At 38.5% G+C, this 17095-nt stretch overlaps 4 protein-coding genes across 4 annotated transcripts; 1 reads left to right on the top strand and 3 right to left on the bottom strand.

Moving 5' to 3' along the window:
* Positions 1–837: 837 nt before the first annotated feature.
* Positions 838–4066, bottom strand: GLB3 (hemoglobin 3). The gene is made up of 4 exons (XM_023690028.2): positions 3664–4066; positions 3235–3365; positions 1823–1967; positions 838–1094 (listed from the first exon to the last, which is right to left on the bottom strand). Exons 1-4 carry the CDS (start codon positions 3798–3800, stop codon positions 998–1000), a joined length of 510 nt encoding a protein of 169 aa, XP_023545796.1. The 5' UTR covers positions 3801–4066; the 3' UTR covers positions 838–997.
* A 1670-nt stretch (positions 4067–5736) lies between these two features.
* AME3 (Protein kinase superfamily protein) lies at positions 5737–9912 on the top strand. The gene is made up of 12 exons (XM_023690029.2): positions 5737–6085; positions 6209–6329; positions 7020–7046; positions 7134–7287; positions 7373–7421; positions 7712–7826; positions 7996–8087; positions 8165–8312; positions 9092–9156; positions 9237–9334; positions 9416–9521; positions 9600–9912. Exons 1-12 carry the CDS (start codon positions 5996–5998, stop codon positions 9732–9734), a joined length of 1200 nt encoding a protein of 399 aa, XP_023545797.2. The 5' UTR covers positions 5737–5995; the 3' UTR covers positions 9735–9912.
* A 370-nt stretch (positions 9913–10282) lies between these two features.
* Positions 10283–12170, bottom strand: LOC111805127 (uncharacterized). The gene is made up of 2 exons (XM_023690032.2): positions 11848–12170; positions 10283–11170 (listed from the first exon to the last, which is right to left on the bottom strand). Exons 1-2 carry the CDS (start codon positions 12050–12052, stop codon positions 10500–10502), a joined length of 876 nt encoding a protein of 291 aa, XP_023545800.2. The 5' UTR covers positions 12053–12170; the 3' UTR covers positions 10283–10499.
* Positions 12171–12904: 734 nt separating this feature from the next.
* LOC111805128 (tRNA (guanine-N(7)-)-methyltransferase) lies at positions 12905–15726 on the bottom strand. The gene is made up of 2 exons (XM_023690033.2): positions 15568–15726; positions 12905–13879 (listed from the first exon to the last, which is right to left on the bottom strand). Exon 2 carries the CDS (start codon positions 13869–13871, stop codon positions 13113–13115), a length of 759 nt encoding a protein of 252 aa, XP_023545801.1. The 5' UTR covers positions 13872–13879; positions 15568–15726; the 3' UTR covers positions 12905–13112.
* Positions 15727–17095: the final 1369 nt, after the last annotated feature.

Raw genomic sequence — 17095 nt, forward strand, 5'->3', positions numbered from 1 at the left:
GGCGGAAATTTCCAACCTAAGATGGTAGAAAGTGATCTTGAAGCTCGAAATTCTGATGTCGCGACAAAATTAAACTAATTAAGTTATTTTTTTAAATAAAAATTATAAACCTGGGATAAAGTTCTACTTAATAACCATTTAATATTTTAAACACTTATCAAATTTGTGAGTTTATTTGAAAATTATTTTGTTAATCAACTAAGGAAGATAAATCTCATTATAAGATTTTTGAGTAAAAAACTTATTTTTCAAAATTATCAAGATAGGTTTATTTTTCTAATTATGCGGTAAAAAGTTGAACAATTAAATTTTGAGATGATAATTAGCACGTTATCCACAAAACTAAGCTATAATTGCCCAACCCCGGCATAGGTTAATGGTGACTTGTGATTTTCAACGGAAAATTCATTATTGACGAGAAACTAGATATATTTTGCAAGAGATCTTTTCTTAACATAAGTGTTGAAAACAAATAAACCGTTGGAGTTGACTTTTTTATCAAGCCAAGCCGCTTGCCCGACCTATCGAAAATCGAGTTAAGGACTTGCTCTTTCGTTCATATGCAGAAAGGGAGCGGGACAGCACATCAAAAAAAGAAAGACTCCTACAAGCATACACGGCGACAATAAATAACATGAACAACCGCGAATCCGAGAAAAACAAAAGGCGAGGTTTTGTAAACTAAAAGCTAACAACTTCAAGCAAATTTAAACTGGAATTATGTTTTTTCTTTTTCTTTTTCTTCATTAAATGAACGGAAGGGATGTACCTTGTTATAATTGGAATTATCTTCCACAGTTGGTTTACCATGGAATTGTAGAACTAAGATGCCATCACTCAAGTCAAATAGAGGAGAGTCCTCTCTTATCAGTAAAAGATTCAATGTCAGTTGGAGATGGAAATACATAGAATCACCTAAGATTCAACAGTCTTACCAGCATGTAAGATCAAATTATTTGACTCGAAGATATGCTTCTGTGACTGTCCTAGAACATCTCTATTGGGCAGCAGGTTGCTGGATACCATGCTTGCATAGAGTTTGCTGGTTTTGATTCTTCATCTCATCTCCAGCCACGAGAAAGAAAGCTGTGTGTCTGCAGACAACCAGGAAATAAGTATAGCTAATAATGGAACTCGAGATGAAAACAAAGAGCATAGTTCAATTCGGAAGAGTTTCCTCTTCATTTGCCTTTTCGAGATAAAGGTCATATTCTATGACACGTGGGCTTTTATGCTATAGAGCATTTGGCTTTGAGAGAAACAACATAATCTTTAGAGAGATCGAGAATGTGAGATCCCACATCGATTAAAGAGAAGAATGAGTGCTAGCGAGGACGCTGGGACGTTGGGCTCCGAGAGGGGCGGATTGTGAGATCCCACATCAATTGAAGAGGGGAATGAAGTATTCTTTATAAGGGTGTGGAAACCTCACCCTAGCAGATGCATTTTAAAAACTTTGAGGGAAAACCCAAAAAGGACAGCCCAAAGAGGACAATACTACTAGTGATGGGTTTGAGTTAGTGATGGGTTTGAGTTGTTAAGAGAATTTCTGGAAAGTGATTTGGTATGTCTCCCTTTTCGGCTTCGATGTAGTAATTGCCCTTTAGGTCTTATTTTTATTAGAGTTGAACCCATTACTGTTTTAGTGTGGCTCCTTTATTGGAACTGTCTATTTGTATGCACTTGAAATTCATTTTTTCTCAACAAAAGTTTCGTTTCTTATAATGTACATACATATATAGATAGAGACGCATAAACAAAGGGTTATAGATTCGAGGATGCCTATAAATGATGGTATAAGGAACAAGAGAAGAATACATGCCTGAAAAAGTTTGTCATTCTGACTTTTGAATCTGCATCTATATCTGGGGTTTCGTCTAATGCTAGCTGCATGTGATGTAACCACCTCTCTGCCGCTCTATGCGTGACTGGGAACGGTCGATGTCGACCTATAAGAGCTGGATGACCTGAAATGCCATCAAATTTCGTAAGGATCATAACAAGCATGTTGCAAACAGATTACATTTTCATGTACCCATGAAATTGCATTGGATCAAGTAAAAAAAAAGTTCCAAGGTCAATAGACTTTCTTCGAATTCAATATTCAAGCTAAACGTTAAGCCACCTAGCTGCAGGGTATGCTAAATTAGGGTGACTTTGTGAGTATTTGCCCTTCATTGTATGCATAATGATTAAAAAAAACGCTTAATAACAAGCCCATTTGAACATAGCATTAGACGCTACACAAATATTTTCTCACAAAGCAATTGAGTGTTGTTTGGTTAGCAAAAGTGCTTCAAACATGACAAAAGCACTCTTGAGCATATAATACGTTCTTTTTAGCTCATAAACTAACCAAACTGCAGAGTGCTCAAGCTAGGGCATGGGGTGCATGACAGAACCAAATTTCTTATGAATCATAATCATCAACAATGGAAGAGATGACATATCGAGACCTCCATGATAAATTGTTAGGTAACGAGTTTTGAGCATGTTGAAGACATAATTGATTGATTGCCTCAACTCAAATGAGAGGTTAGGCTCAGCAAAGAAGAAACAAAAACGGATTCACATATGTTATTAGGGGAAAAACAGCTGTTTTCTACACATCAACCAGTGATTTCTAACTCGAAATAAGAACACTTTTTTGTGTACGTCGTTCTATAAGCCATGAAGAGCACTGTTGGTGCTCAACTACAACTAAACATGGTACAATATTTGTTCTAACGAACCAAATGGTTAAACTTAAGTCTTGCTTAACCAGCTAAGTTTTTTAGCCTATATCAGGGTAGCAGGTCAAGATTCAGGTTCTGTTTTTGTCTCTTATTTCATAGAGTTTACTGTCTCGGAGATCAAACTAATCAGCCTAACCCGTAGGTGAAAGGACAATACAGAATATACCAGAAAAATTTGAAACATTTGAATTCTAAGTCAAAATCTAAAAACAAGCCCAAGTTTTTTAAGACTACTTTTTTTCAGTTTTCAAAACTTTGTTGGTTTTTTGAAACATTGATAGCAAGTAGATAGAAACTTGTTGGAAGTAGTGTTTATAAGCTTGATTTTCATTGCTAAAAAACCAAATGATTATCAAACAGGCAGAGAACCAACATAATTTGTCATTGTGCAACATATTTGGGAAAGGAACAAAGAACAAATTTTTGATCTGCAAGTCTCTTCAGTTTATGTTTTCAATTCATACTGGAAGACTACAAGCGAGAAAAATGAAAAACTTGCCTTTTCTTTGAGAATATAGAGGTGGACCTCCCATTCTCTGCACGAAGAACTCGTACTGGTTTTGAATTGCATCCTCTTTCTTCGAATTCCCAAAAATTGATCGGAACCACTCCTCCTCGTCGTCATACACCCTGGTATTCACGTTGATGGAACAATAAAACACAGCAACCAACATTACAATCAGTTTGATCTCGATGAGATAGAGCTAAAGCATTAACGATATTTCATCAACTGATCCTGGACACATCCATCATCTTGCTTATCAATTAGCCATCAATTAAAATTCATTTCCATGTCTACTCAAAACAAAAAAGAAAAATACTAAATCTGATTCGGAATCCACAGCAATTTACTTCCTCGCGAGAAAATAAGAAAACAACTCAAAACTCAAATCACTTCGCGATGCTGCATTCATGAACAGAAACAGACCTGTTATAGAATTTGGTCGATAGATTGACGAACGTCTGGAGGCCTAACTTCTGAAACAAATTAACTTCATCGATGGCGAAGGCATCTTCACGCTTCACTCCGCTCCACTCGGAAGCCTTATCTTGCAAACTCTGCATCTTCTCTCTCTTGCAGTAGCGAGCGGCTTCTCAGGTTAGTGACTTGATTGTCGAGGCGTTGTTAAGCTAGATTAGACGCCTTCAATGTCGAAGCAGGGAATTTTATAGGGAAGATGAAGCTCCGGGCTAAGATTCTCCGTTCGAGCAGTTTGAGTGGGTTGAATCGTCAGAAACAGCGTTCGCTGGAGAGTGGAGCCACGCCATTGGACGGAGGAATAGAATCTGTGGGCTGCGGGATACCCATGGGCGGCCAGGAAAGTATTTTATGATTTATGAATTTCATGATGAGCTAATAATGTCGCTCCGTTTGTAAATTAAAGAGTAAAAGTTTGATTCTACATGTCACCATCACCATAACAATTGAGTAGTCGATATCATGACTCGTATTAGAAACAGGAATAGTGGTGACATGCCAGTGTCATCCATCGAGCCATGTCATAGACCAAAAGAGAAGTGTCGTAATACGGTTGATGAAAACGGTGCATCGTCTAATGCATTGAGAGAGTATGAGCACGCTTGTCAAAGTAAGGTATAAGTAAAGCCAAAAACTACAGTATCATTAGTGGTGTCGTTGCTTCGGGTCAACGCCTCGGCCAATTGCCTCAAAAGTCAGAGTTCCATTGTTAGATTCAATAAGCGGGTCTGAAGTTAAAGTTTGTATAGGTAGAATATGTACGCTCGCCAAATTTGATGTTAATTGAATACCTAATAGATGCTCCATAATTACATGTCATCAAGTTTGCTGCGTGTGGGTATCATATCAAAATATGTCTTATGACACAGTGCATGTTATGGTGTCGGCTCTCTACCGCTCGTGGACATCGTGGTCTAAGTGAGTAACCTCATGGCATAAGCACGTGTCATGGCGTGAGGGAGTATTGTAAGACAAACGTCTCCTTTTAGAAATGAGAATCTAAGACGATTTCAAGTTGCACTCCTTCCATGAGTCAAAGTTATGATATAAGATCGAACTTCAGCACAATGTGCATAAATGACTCAATACGGATGCAGAAGAGTTATTGTCTCGATAGTGCCTAATAGGTGGATGTATAAGAGGTTCCAAATATAAAGTTGACTCATAGGTTGATTCTCGATAACAAAGGACATCTTGATGCTCGGGGTGGCATCACAAAACATTTGTCGGATTCCTTCGTTTTTGGTTGACGTAGTACTTGCCCAATTTATCCTAGTAAGCGTGCACAAATCACATGAAAGATGCATGCTGCATTTAAATGACCTCGGTCTAGAATATAAACAATTTTTGTTGTCGTTTAAATTATAATTAAAATCTCAGCTATCTCTGTCTTTGCTCCTATTTCATTTATTTTTTAATATTGCAACTACCTTTAAAATAAAATAAAAAAGTTTTACAATCAAAATCTAAACAAAAAAATATAAATGTTGATAATGGTCGAATTTCGAGATTATTAACAAAGTTCACGAAATTATAAGGCAAAATAAATATAAATAAATAGATGAAGAATATAATCTTTGTCCTCGGCCTCATCTCTCTCCACTTCATCTCACATTCCCAGTTTAAACGAAAATTCCTCAACTGGTTCGAAGTGTGTCTCGTGGGGTAAATAGACATATCTGCACGTATCAATGTTTCAAAATAAATTTAAGGAAGATTAGTATGTTACAACTACAGTAACTTTTATCAGTCGAATGACGACTTTTTTTTACTGGACACCATGAATCACTGAAGCCGACTTTCACCCTTAGCTCACCACCAGTAGGGCTGTAACATTTTGTTGCTAATGTAAATTAAAAATTAAAAGATTAAACAGTGTAATTTATGACGAAATAAATAAAAATTTGAGGAAAAGAATCCTAATTTTGAGCAAAATTGTTTTCCAATTCCTTCTAATATTTGGACAAAAATTTCGGAGGGTAAAAAACAAATCGTTATATGTATATATATATCGAATGTACGATATTCACGAGCGTGGAGTAACAGCCTCGTCTTTCCTGTTCAAAACCTCTCGCCTCTTACGATTATTATCTGTGGTGGTCGGCGAGCTGCTGAATCTTTGTATTTTGTAGAACCAAGTCGCCGAAACCCTAATTTTCTGGTGATTCTCAGGGATTTATCTGTTGATTATTTATTTGTACATTCGTAATCAGTATTGGGATAGAGTTTAGAGTGTGTGTGTGTGTGTGTGTGTGTGTGTGTTGATTAATGAGCGTCAGCCATGGAAGCTGAGAGAATGGAGAAAGAACAACAGCGGACCACCAGGAAAAGACCTCGTTCCGCATGGGATGTGGTGCCATCCGAACAAGAGGTTAGTTCGTTGGCTTTGGGATTGGATTTTCAGCGATGACGACGTTGAATTCCGAAGGTCACGGCAATTAGGGCTTTTATTTCGAATCATGAAGGTTGCTGGGTGCGTCTTTTTCCTGTGTAGGCTAATAAGGCTTTGGCGGTGGTTAAGGATGAGGTCAAAAGGCATGCCTCGCCCCCGAGAAGAGACGATGATCGTGAAGGACACTATGTCTTCAACCTCGGCGAGAATCTCACTCCGAGATGTGAGTGCTTTTTTATTGTTATTGTCGGTTTGCCTTTTAAATTGGATGCTGAATATACTATGATAGTCTGGTATGGAGTGTGTGAAATCGAGTCTGCAATGTTGGGGTTTTTTCCTTTTATCAGACGAGGGATTTACGGTAAATTCTTAATATTAGTAAGGCAGTATTTTGAGGCACACATCACGAGAACCATCATCTTATGTTGTTTGCTTGAAAGAAAGAAAACACATTAGGGAAAGAAAGAAAACACATTAGGGAAAGAAAGAATTCTTGGAACTTTCTGTGAGATTTTTTTGCTTGTTGCCACCTGGTGTAAGCTGCAATGCCATTCTTTGTATATCATTAATTCTTTTGTAGTATAGACCCTTTTGTAATTTCCTGCAAAGGTTGAGCTGGAGACTCTACTTGTGAATTTCATATTATCAATGAAATTACCTTTTATCAGGGAAAGAAATCACATTAATATTTTAAGGTTTCCCTGCAGCTGCGGAATGAACATCCCTTATTTGTTTTAAATACCCAAAACCATATATTGTCTTATGTCCTCTTTCGTTTTTGTTATTTACTCAAGTTATCCATTTCTTAGATTACAATTAGGTTTTCGTTTGGTCATTATCTTAATTGTTTTGGTCTTTTGATTTGTTATTCTTGAATCTTACTGGGGTAATCGGTAACATGAACGTCTTGCAGATAAAATCCTCAGCAAGATGGGTGAAGGTTAGCTGTCATGTTCCCTGCTGTCTGCAAGATTTTATGTTTTTGTCATTCTGCTGGAGTCCACTGAGCAAATTTCTAGTGCTGTAGGCACATTTGGTCGAGTTTTGGAATGCTGGGACCGGCAAACTCGAGAATATGTAGCCATTAAGGTAGTTCGGAGCATAAGAAAGTACCGTGATGCAGCCATGGTTGAGGTGGATATACTTAAGCATCTTTCTCAGAATGACACAGGCTGCTTACGGTGTGTATCTATTTCCTTGTTTTATAGTCTTCAATTCATCAGATAACACAATCCAACTCTGGTTTGCAACATATTTCTCATGCAGTTGTGTGCAGATTAGAAATTGGTTTGACTACCGCAATCACATATGTATAGTAAGTATTTCAATTAAAAGCCCATTGGTTTATCTCTTTTCTCTCCCTTTCTTGATATTTAAGATGTTATTGCGATCCCTTTGATGTTGTATTTTCTGGTAACTGAAGTTAATCTCTTTCAGTTATCATAATAGTGGCGGTTTTTCTTTTGCTATTGGGTACACCTTATCAATTATTGTGTACATGCATTGTTCACATATACATGAGTTCTTTCGTGCATGTGGACTTATTCATAGAATTGGAAAATTAACAAAAGCCTTCCTTTGAATGCATTTGAATGGTTTGATCAGGTATTTGAGAGGCTTGGACCAAGCTTATTTGATTTTCTAAAGAGAAATAAATACCACCCATTCCCTGTGGATCTTGTTCGGGAGTTTGGACGACAGCTTTTGGAATCTGTAGCATGTGTGTGGATTTATTTTCAACCTCTGCATCATTTCTCTGATTTCCATTTATATCTTTTTCCCTAAAAAACTCAGAAACCATTTTCATTGTTATTTCCTCTGTTCAGGGGTGGAAAATGTCTAATCATACCATGTTTAACTTGTTTACTTTGCTTCATCATATCTGGCAGATATGCATGATTTACACTTAATCCACACAGACCTGAAGCCAGAAAATATACTTCTTGTGTCTTCTGAATATATAAAGCTTCCTGGTTGTAAGGTATTTAAATATTTCGAATCTGAAAATTTGGGTGAAAACTCAAATGTATCTTAAAAACGATGCTTGAAATGATACAGAGGGTTTCGTCGGATGAAACGCAATTCAGGTGCTTGCCCAAGTCTAGTGCAATTAAGCTGATTGATTTTGGTAGTACTGCATTTGATAATGAGAATCATAGCTCCATTGTTTCTACGAGGCATTACAGAGCCCCTGAGGTTATTCTAGGTAACTAGTTATGTGGTTGGCTAGTGAAATTTGTGTTTGTGTATAGTTTTCTCCCCTTTCCCTCTCTGATTCCTAATTGAGAAACCTTCTGTGTTGAAACTTTTCCCAAAATTTCATTTTATTTATGTTGTTGCATAGAATTAAATAGTATCTGGAGGAAGGGGAAAGATGAACCCCAGTGGTAGCATTAGGGCAGAAGACGGAATCTGTCGAAACACCTTTAAAAATGTGATATATTTAAGTTTTTTGCTTCTTTCTTGCTAAAATATTGTATAAGTATTATCTGTCTGGTCACTTTTACCCATAAGGCAATAACTCTTGACATTGAAGGTAGTTCGTGGCTCTTGTCGTCCAACTGTTCATACATATGTATGCAGCAGTGTAGAAATGTTTTAAGCTTTTCATTAGTTTCTAAATCTCATTGGGAGCGTGAGTGGAAGGTGTTTATTCTATGATGGAGGCTCCAATTTTTTTAACATTTGGGTGTCAAAATTGTTTTGGGGTTAGTGACATTCATGGTTGTCTCTTCAGCATCCGTTTTTGCTGCTTGGCCCTGAGTTAACACATTTCCTACTCATGGGCCCCTGCCTGAAAATTTATCATCAGATGGACATGAAAGTAATATAATTTCATTGCATATCCCAGGATACTATTATATGATATTTGATTATTTCACCAAGAATCTCAGCAAGGACATGTTGACAATGTTAGATTTTGTCACAAATGCCTTACATTATATACATGCTGTAGTCTCACCTGCATTGATGAATGTTGTGCAGGTCTTGGATGGAGTTATCCATGCGATTTGTGGAGTATCGGTTGCATTCTTGTCGAACTGTGTTCGGTTAGTATTTGTTGAACCTGACTTAGGTTTGATTAGGTTGAAGTTTATATAAAAAGTTGTTAATTACTGGAAGCCTGTAGGGCAAAGCACTGTTCCAAACTCACGAGAACTTGGAGCATTTGGCAATGATGGAGAGGGTGTTGGGACCTATACCAGGGCACATGATTCAGAGTGCTGAGTACTGAAACATCCCGATTTCTCTTCATTTATTTCCCTTGTAGAGTAACAAACGGACTAATTTTCGATCTGTTTCATGTAGCCAAAACGCAGAAAAATATTTCAAACGAGGTTTGCGTCTAAACTGGCCCGAAGGAGCAGTTTCAAGAGAAAGCATTCGAGCCGTGAAGAAACTCGATCGTTTGAAGGTCTGTTAATTAGTATGCTTCTGTGGTTTTATAGAAGATGATCGTAAGCTCATATCAAATTGTTCTCTTTGTTTTCAGGATATGGTTTCACAACATGTGGGTTTCTCCAGGCTATTGACTGATCTGTTGTATGATCTATTGAAATACGACCCTTCGGAACGCCCAACAGCTCGACAAGCCCTTAACCATTCTTTCTTTAAGAGTATAGCATGAGAAGGTACGATTCCATGCTTAGTTACAGTTGCAATACAAGTCTGTCTGCAAAATGCTGGCTTTTTTATTTCAGGGGAAAGAAAGAGAGATGATTAAGAATGCTATGCAGACAATGATTTTTACTTGTATTTGTAGAAGTATGATTATTAATGAAAAGCATGTCAATATTCTCTACAAATTGTCACGCTAGGGATTTCTTTTTTCTTTTTAATTTTTCCCTTTTCACAAGTGAAAGATGGAGATTTGAACTTCATACACCATCATTCTCTAAGTTAAGTAATGCTACTCTTGTAGTTGCACTTAATATTCGTGTATTAAGTGCTTAAGAATGATTTCTTTAAGTTCAAATTCTTGAGCCTTTTAAAAGTCATTCTAAACCTGCTTTAAATCAATTCAGTGATAAGATCATCTTCATGATCTAATATCTTAATACAAGAAAGTGTTCATGTAAGGTAAGGTATAATTCAAATACCTGGATTGCTTACACTGCATCAAAATCAAGTTGTATAAGGTAAGGTCCTATTAATCCTCATCATTCTATTCAACAGTAAACACAAGTAGGGTCGTAAATTTAGGGTGACTGGAACAATCGGATTACAAAATGGCTTTTCGGTTTATTGCAAAATGGCTAACAAACCAACATCGAAAACGAGTATCATTGACACGAGACAAATTTACAGTACAAAATTTTTAGACTAGGTGCAGAACAGAGAGAGAAAAGAACAGACACGAAACGAAACTGCAAACCATCGACACAGCCTGAATCTAAAGCCGCTGCACAAACGAAAGTCCCAATACAACGATAACTGCAAACACACTAATGTCCATGAAAATTGCACCCATTGCCTTCTGAGCCACTAGACCTGCCTCTAAAACGTTACCAATTTGTTCAAATGAGCCTTGTCCTTCAGGTGGAGGTACTTGACCCTCTCCCCTATCAGATACTCTAGAGCCCTTCTGTTTGCTGAAAAGAAGTCTCCCAAGTACAACTGTTGCATTTGTGAGCAAGACGAGATAGATTGGTCTAGATCCAAAAACAATTCTTATAAGACTCTGGCCTAAGAAAGGAAATCCTACATATGAAGCAACTACAAGAAAGGCTATAATAGCCGAAAAACAAAGGCGGGTCATTTCAGATTCAGAAATCGCCGAACTTAATTCCTTCAGAGAGAAAGAACTGAGGGGTTGGAATTTTGGTTTGGAGCGTTGATCTCTGCCATATGTAGAAAGAGATGAATCTCGACCTTCAGACGGGATGACATGGGACGGTGCTCTTCCACCATCTTGAGGAGTAGAAGCTACTGCATGTTCTATTTCATTAGATTTGCTCAAGAGAGGTGCCATACTGGCTCCATCATTTACAGAAGATCTAGCACTAATCTGAGGATCCTTATGTTGCAATGTAGAATCAATCAGCTTGTCGATATCATGAGAAACTGCGAGCCAAGCATGAAGTGTGAGCAGAACAACAATTCTAATGTACAGTTCAATAACATAAAACAAAAGGAACTGCAGGAACATATAGTAAGGTGCAGGAGAACTGTGTTCAACGCTGCAATTTCTCATGCTAAACAGGCAATATTGCAAGAAAATATCGTGAGAAGGCTAACAAGGGCAGAGAATAACTCTACAATGATTGTGAAAATTTCTCTAGCTCCCAACATCTTTCCATGGGAAAGAACTCAATTCCAATGCAGTTCTTTTTAAAAAATATGTGATGCCAAATAGCAATCCAAGGTATTTCAATTCCAATGCTACATTATTTAGATATAATTTATGCCTTTACAACCTTTTGTTAAGGTCACAATATCACAGCACTAGGTCTATCGACATTCAAATTCAATAGACATGCCTAGAACTTCGAAGATCCAAGTAGACTCTGTGCAATTCACTGTTATTATTTTTTTAGAAAATTAAACGATGTATCTTTTCATTGATGATGAGACATAGGGCATAGTTATCAAGTGAAAGCAAATCACTAGGAACGAGTTGTATGAATCCTAATAACCAAGCTCTCAATTAGCTTCTCATACCAGCATCACCACTCGTAGAAACGCAGGAGAATAACATTTTCACATAAGTCCAGAAAGCAACAAGGAAATACGAGGAATACCGGTAGGTTGATCAGAAATACGAGGCCGAAGATCCTGAAGATTCGAGATCGACGGCTGGGGTAGTGAATCCATATTTTCCTCGTTCGGCGGCGGAGATATGGAGGGAGAAGGGAGCGACTGGATCTGACCGGTTATTAGGGCTAAACGTTCGGAACCTCGCTCCAGGATCCGCCGCCGCCGAGATTCTCTCGTGTTCGCCGCCATGAGTAGCCACCTTCAAAACACCGTCGGAATTTGTTCAGTTCTGGAAGAATCCAAGATTATCCCATTCCATTTCCACAAGTACCTTTGTTTTCATTCGATTTGCAGGCGTTAAATTGATGGGAGAAGGAGGTTCCAAGTTGCCCACGTGTGAATCACGTGATAAAGGTAAAATGAAGAACAATCTCCTGGTCCTGAATCCTGACTCCTCCATGGATCGTTCGAGAAGGCCGGGTCGGGTCGGGTCGAACAGTCGAAATCGGTCATTGAGAGTCCATAGTTGAAGGGAAGCTTGGACCTTTAGGCATCCGTGTTGGGCCAAATCCAATCATCTATTGGGCCTCCAAGAATATTTGGGCCGATTCGACTCGAATTGGTTATTGAGCCTTTCGAGATCGTGTTGGGCCAGATCGGAATTGGTTAATGGGCCTGTGATTTGAAGTGTAACAACCCAAATCAACCTCCACCGCTAGCAAATATTGTCCTCTTCGGACTTTTCCTTTCGGACTTCTCCTCAAGGCTTTAAAACAGGTCTGATAGGGGAAGGTTTCCACACGCTTATAAATGATGTTTTGTTCTCCTCCCCAACCAATATGGGACATAACATGAAGTGTTGTGTCGGGCTACATCACGCCATGGTTGAAGTTGAAGAAGTCATAATTAAGAATTTTTAATGATTAATAGCATGTAAAAATTCTTTAAAAATTGCATGGAATAATTAAAAGTTATCCTCACGTTCAATATCATACGTCTTCCATAATTAGAAGCGATAAGGAATCTAATCTCGATCCTAACCTTGTTTAACTAATTGAGATAAATCTCTCACTACTTCTTCTCCCATTTTCTGGGTGTGGGTTGAATAAACATCTCTAATATTAACTGATTTAGAATCTCAAGTTCGTGAGAGATTTCGAGAGTAAAACAGATCAAATTTGAAAGATGCATCTCTAATAAGAACAGAAAATAGAACACCAAGAAAGTCTAGGAAGAATGCAAACAGCTCAAGGAAACAACTCATAACTTACAATCAAATGAACCCAGAAGAAGGCTCAATCCTTCCAATTCATGGTGCTGCTGCAACGCGCCTATAAACTGCCTGAAAGGTCCGTCCCTCATTTCTTGCAACCTTTTGTCCTTCCTCCGTTGCAGAACTTAGAAGCTCCACGGCTGGATCTGCCTCGAGCTCTTCCAATGTTAAAGCTTCAAACAAAGGGTGATTCTCTAAACAAGTCTTCATCCACTCTCCAAGCTCTTCCACATCTGTAATTGTGTATATAATCCCACCAACTCTCAGCGCATATGCATACTCATCAAGCAAAAATGGACTGATTACACGTCGTCGGTGATTCTTCTCTTTGAAATGAGGGTCCGGGAACAAGAAAAACATCTTCGAAAGTTGTGCCTTTTCGAAGTAGTTTGGAATGTACTTCATGGAATTTGTTCGAACTACTGAAATGTTTTGGTATTGGCCAGGATTTGCTACTCTCAAAGCTAAGATCCGTTCCTTAACGTACTCCGATACTTTATCCCGGAGTTCCATTCCGATCATCAGGGCTTCCGGGAAAAGGGTTGAAAGACTAATCAGAAGACCACCAAAACCGCAACCAATATCAGCAAATTCAATCTTTTTGGTTCTATCTCGCTGGTCATTTGAAGGGAACAGTTGAGGGTAATGAAGGGAATAATCAATTTCATTGGGGGAGATTGGTACTGGGAAGTGAGAGTCACTTAGAGGGTTGCTGTGTGCTCTTGCACGGTAGAAGCGCTTTCGTGGCAGGCCAGTTGACTTGCTGAAAGTTGGATTAGCATCGTTGTCCAACATGTTTAATGCTGCAAGAACAGAGGAAAGATATGTTCATAGGGAAATGCGACCTACTAAGAGGGACTTGTGATGGAAAAAAGTTTGAATTCAATAAACTTGTAAAGGTAATATCAGCAAGAGCATGAACAGTTCATGAAAAGAAATCTAAAGAGTGCAGAAGTAGAAAACATTTGATTGCACGAGTAATAGTTCGTCCCTTCAGTTACAAGAGTATTCAAGAAAGGATTACGCCCCACGAGCATCTTTTGAGCAATTCTTGTAGGGATAGGAAAAAAAAAAGGTTTCAATCTAACGAAGGAAAAGATTCCAAGTAAGATCTGAGCAATGCATGAGAAATACAAGTAAAAATAAAAATGCAGCTTTCTTTTAACATAAATATAGCGATTGAAGGGAATTCAAATAATAACAAAAGAAAACTTGAGTGGGTCTTCATCAGATCCCACCAAAGGTATGTAAGAGATCGGGCTTCCTTTCAAGGTTTTTAAAACGTGTCTGCCAAGGAGAGGTTTCCATACATTTATAAAGAATGTTTCGTTCTCCTCCCCAACCGATGTAGGATCGCACAATCCACCCCCTTCGGGGCCCAGCGTCCTCACTAGCACTCGTTCCCTTCTCCAATCGATGTGGTACCCCCCAATCCACCCCCCCTTTGAAGCCCAGCGTCCTTGCTGGCACACCGCCTCGTGTCCACCCCTTCAGGACTTAGCCTTCTCGCTAGCACATCGCCTGGTGTCTGGCTCTAATACCATTTGTAATGGTTCAAGCCCACCGCTAGCAGATATTGTCCTCTTTGGGCTTCCTCTTTTAGGTTTCCCTTCAAGGTTTTAAAATGCGTTTGCTAGGGAGAGGTTTCCACACCTTTATAAAGAATACTTAGTTCTCCTCCCCAACCGATGTGGGGATCTCACGTAGAAGGTGGCTCAGGTTCACTCGCGGAGAATCAAAATTCTTAACCATTTGAGGCATATAAGAACCTTTATTTCACAAGCCTTTTCAGGTTGAGATGCAATAAGACCAAAATATAGACTACTGAAAATCAATTTTAAACAAAAATAGTTTAAAAAAATATGATGTTTATTCCCTTTGGAGATTGGAGATAATAACATAAGAAAGTTCTCAACAGCTTTAAGATCCTAGTTTCTAGTACTTTGACACTTTGCAAAGAAGAATCATCTAGTCTCACATAACGCAGGACATTGCAATGCAACCAATTCCAAACATAAATTTTCCCATAAAATAACTATTAGCAGAAGAACATTATCCAATTGCAAGAAGTTTGCATCTTGTAGAGCAATGAATATGGACAAGGATTTGGAAAATCCCACAAGAAAATGCTTGATAGAAAGCAAGTCAAGTGTTAGAATCTGGAAAGAAAGCCGAAGACAAACTGTAATAAGAAACAAAAAGCAAAACAATTCAAAGCGGCATTATATCGAACACCTTGTTTGCATATCAATAAACAAAAAATTTCTCGAACAACACAAAATCAGGAACGAATTGAAAACAACAACAATCAAATCAGAAAACATATGAACATTACCAATTGACAAAAAAAGAAACAAATTAAACAGAACTTAACAAGCTCAGCCCAAGGATCATGACCCTCTCTAGTAGCTACGCATTAACGGCAAGAAAGCAAAATTCCAAAGGCGGGAAAGTATCGAAAACTTGAAATGAAGAACAAAACTAGACATACCAGAAGTTTTTACCGAACAGGTACCGCTTAATGCTGAAGCCTGCCGGAGTAATGGGCGTTCGCCACCTCCAAAAATTGCGGTTCTTAGCGAAATCTGCGTCCTTCTGCTCAAACAGAGTCTGAGCTAGGAGAGACTGCTAAATGTGGGCCAAGGCCCAATTACGGCGCAAGAGATGCTTCTTACTGGACCGTATAGTGGGCCTTTTGGGCTTAAAATTAGAACCCACATCCAGTCTCAATAATAAAAAACAATAATTCTATTTTTATATTTACTACTGTAATGGGTCATAATATATATATATATAAATCAATTTTAGCCCTTTAAATTTTAAATAAATATTAATTATTACCCTAAATTCAATTTTCACTAATTTGCCCAATCTTCATAAACTCATTCATTAAAATATAAACTCATTCTTAATAGACGCGTTTTAAAACGGTGAGATTGACGGCAATACGCAACATGCAAGAGCGGACAATATCTGCTAGGAGTGGGCTTGGGTTCAGGTTGTTACAAATGGTATCAAAGCTAGATACCGGGCATTATGCTAGCAAGGACGCCAAGCCTCTAAAGGGGTGGATTGTGAGATCTCATATCGGTTGCAAAGGAGAACAAACTTTTTCCTAGCATACGCGTTTTAAAATTGTGAGGCTGACGGCGATATGTAACGTCCAAAGCAAACAATATCTACTACTAGTATTGGATGGTAAAGATGACTTTAGTGAGTTTGAATAAATGGCGTTAAATGCCCTTAATTTTGGGTATATAGGAGAAAGTTATGAACAATAGTATATTTAACCTAATCAGCTTAGTCTATAGCCAATTAATTTAAGGTTTTAGTGTCAACATGTGAGATTACACGTGGATTGAGGAGGAGAACGAATAATTCTTTAGAGGAGTCTGGAAACCTCTACTAGCATATACAGTTTGAAAGCCCAAAGAAGACAATATCTACTAGTGGTGAGCTTGGACTGTTACAAATGATATCAAAGCTAGACACCAGATGATGTACCAGAAAAGGCTGAGCCCTGAAGGGGGTGGACACGAGGCGGTGTGCAACCAAGGTTACTGGGCCTCAAAGAGGGGTGGATTGAGAGATCCCACAACGATTGGAAAAGGAAACGAGTGGCAGCGAAGATGCTGGGCCCCAAAGAGGGGTAGATTGTGAGATCTCATATCGATCGGAGAGGAGAACGAATCATTCTTTATAAGGGTATGGAAACCTCTCCCTAACGAACGCGTTTTAAAAACCTTAATGAGAATCCCAAAATGAAAAACCCAAAGAGAACAATATCTGCTAGCGGTAAGCTTGAGCTTTTACAAATGGAATCAGAGCTAGACAATTGGAGATATGCCAGTGAGGAAGCTGAGTCTCGAAGGGGGTGGACACAAGACGGTGTGCCAGCAAGGATACTGGGCCTCGAAGGGAGGTGAATTTGGGGATCCAACAACGATTGGAGAAGGAAACGAGTGCCGACGATGACGCTACACCCCAAAGAGGAGTGAATAGTAAGATCCCACATCGGT

This window comes from Cucurbita pepo, chromosome 11, assembly GCF_057944985.1.
Source record: "Cucurbita pepo subsp. pepo isolate OVF chromosome 11, ASM5794498v1, whole genome shotgun sequence".
Taxonomy (NCBI): Eukaryota; Viridiplantae; Streptophyta; class Magnoliopsida; order Cucurbitales; family Cucurbitaceae; genus Cucurbita; species Cucurbita pepo.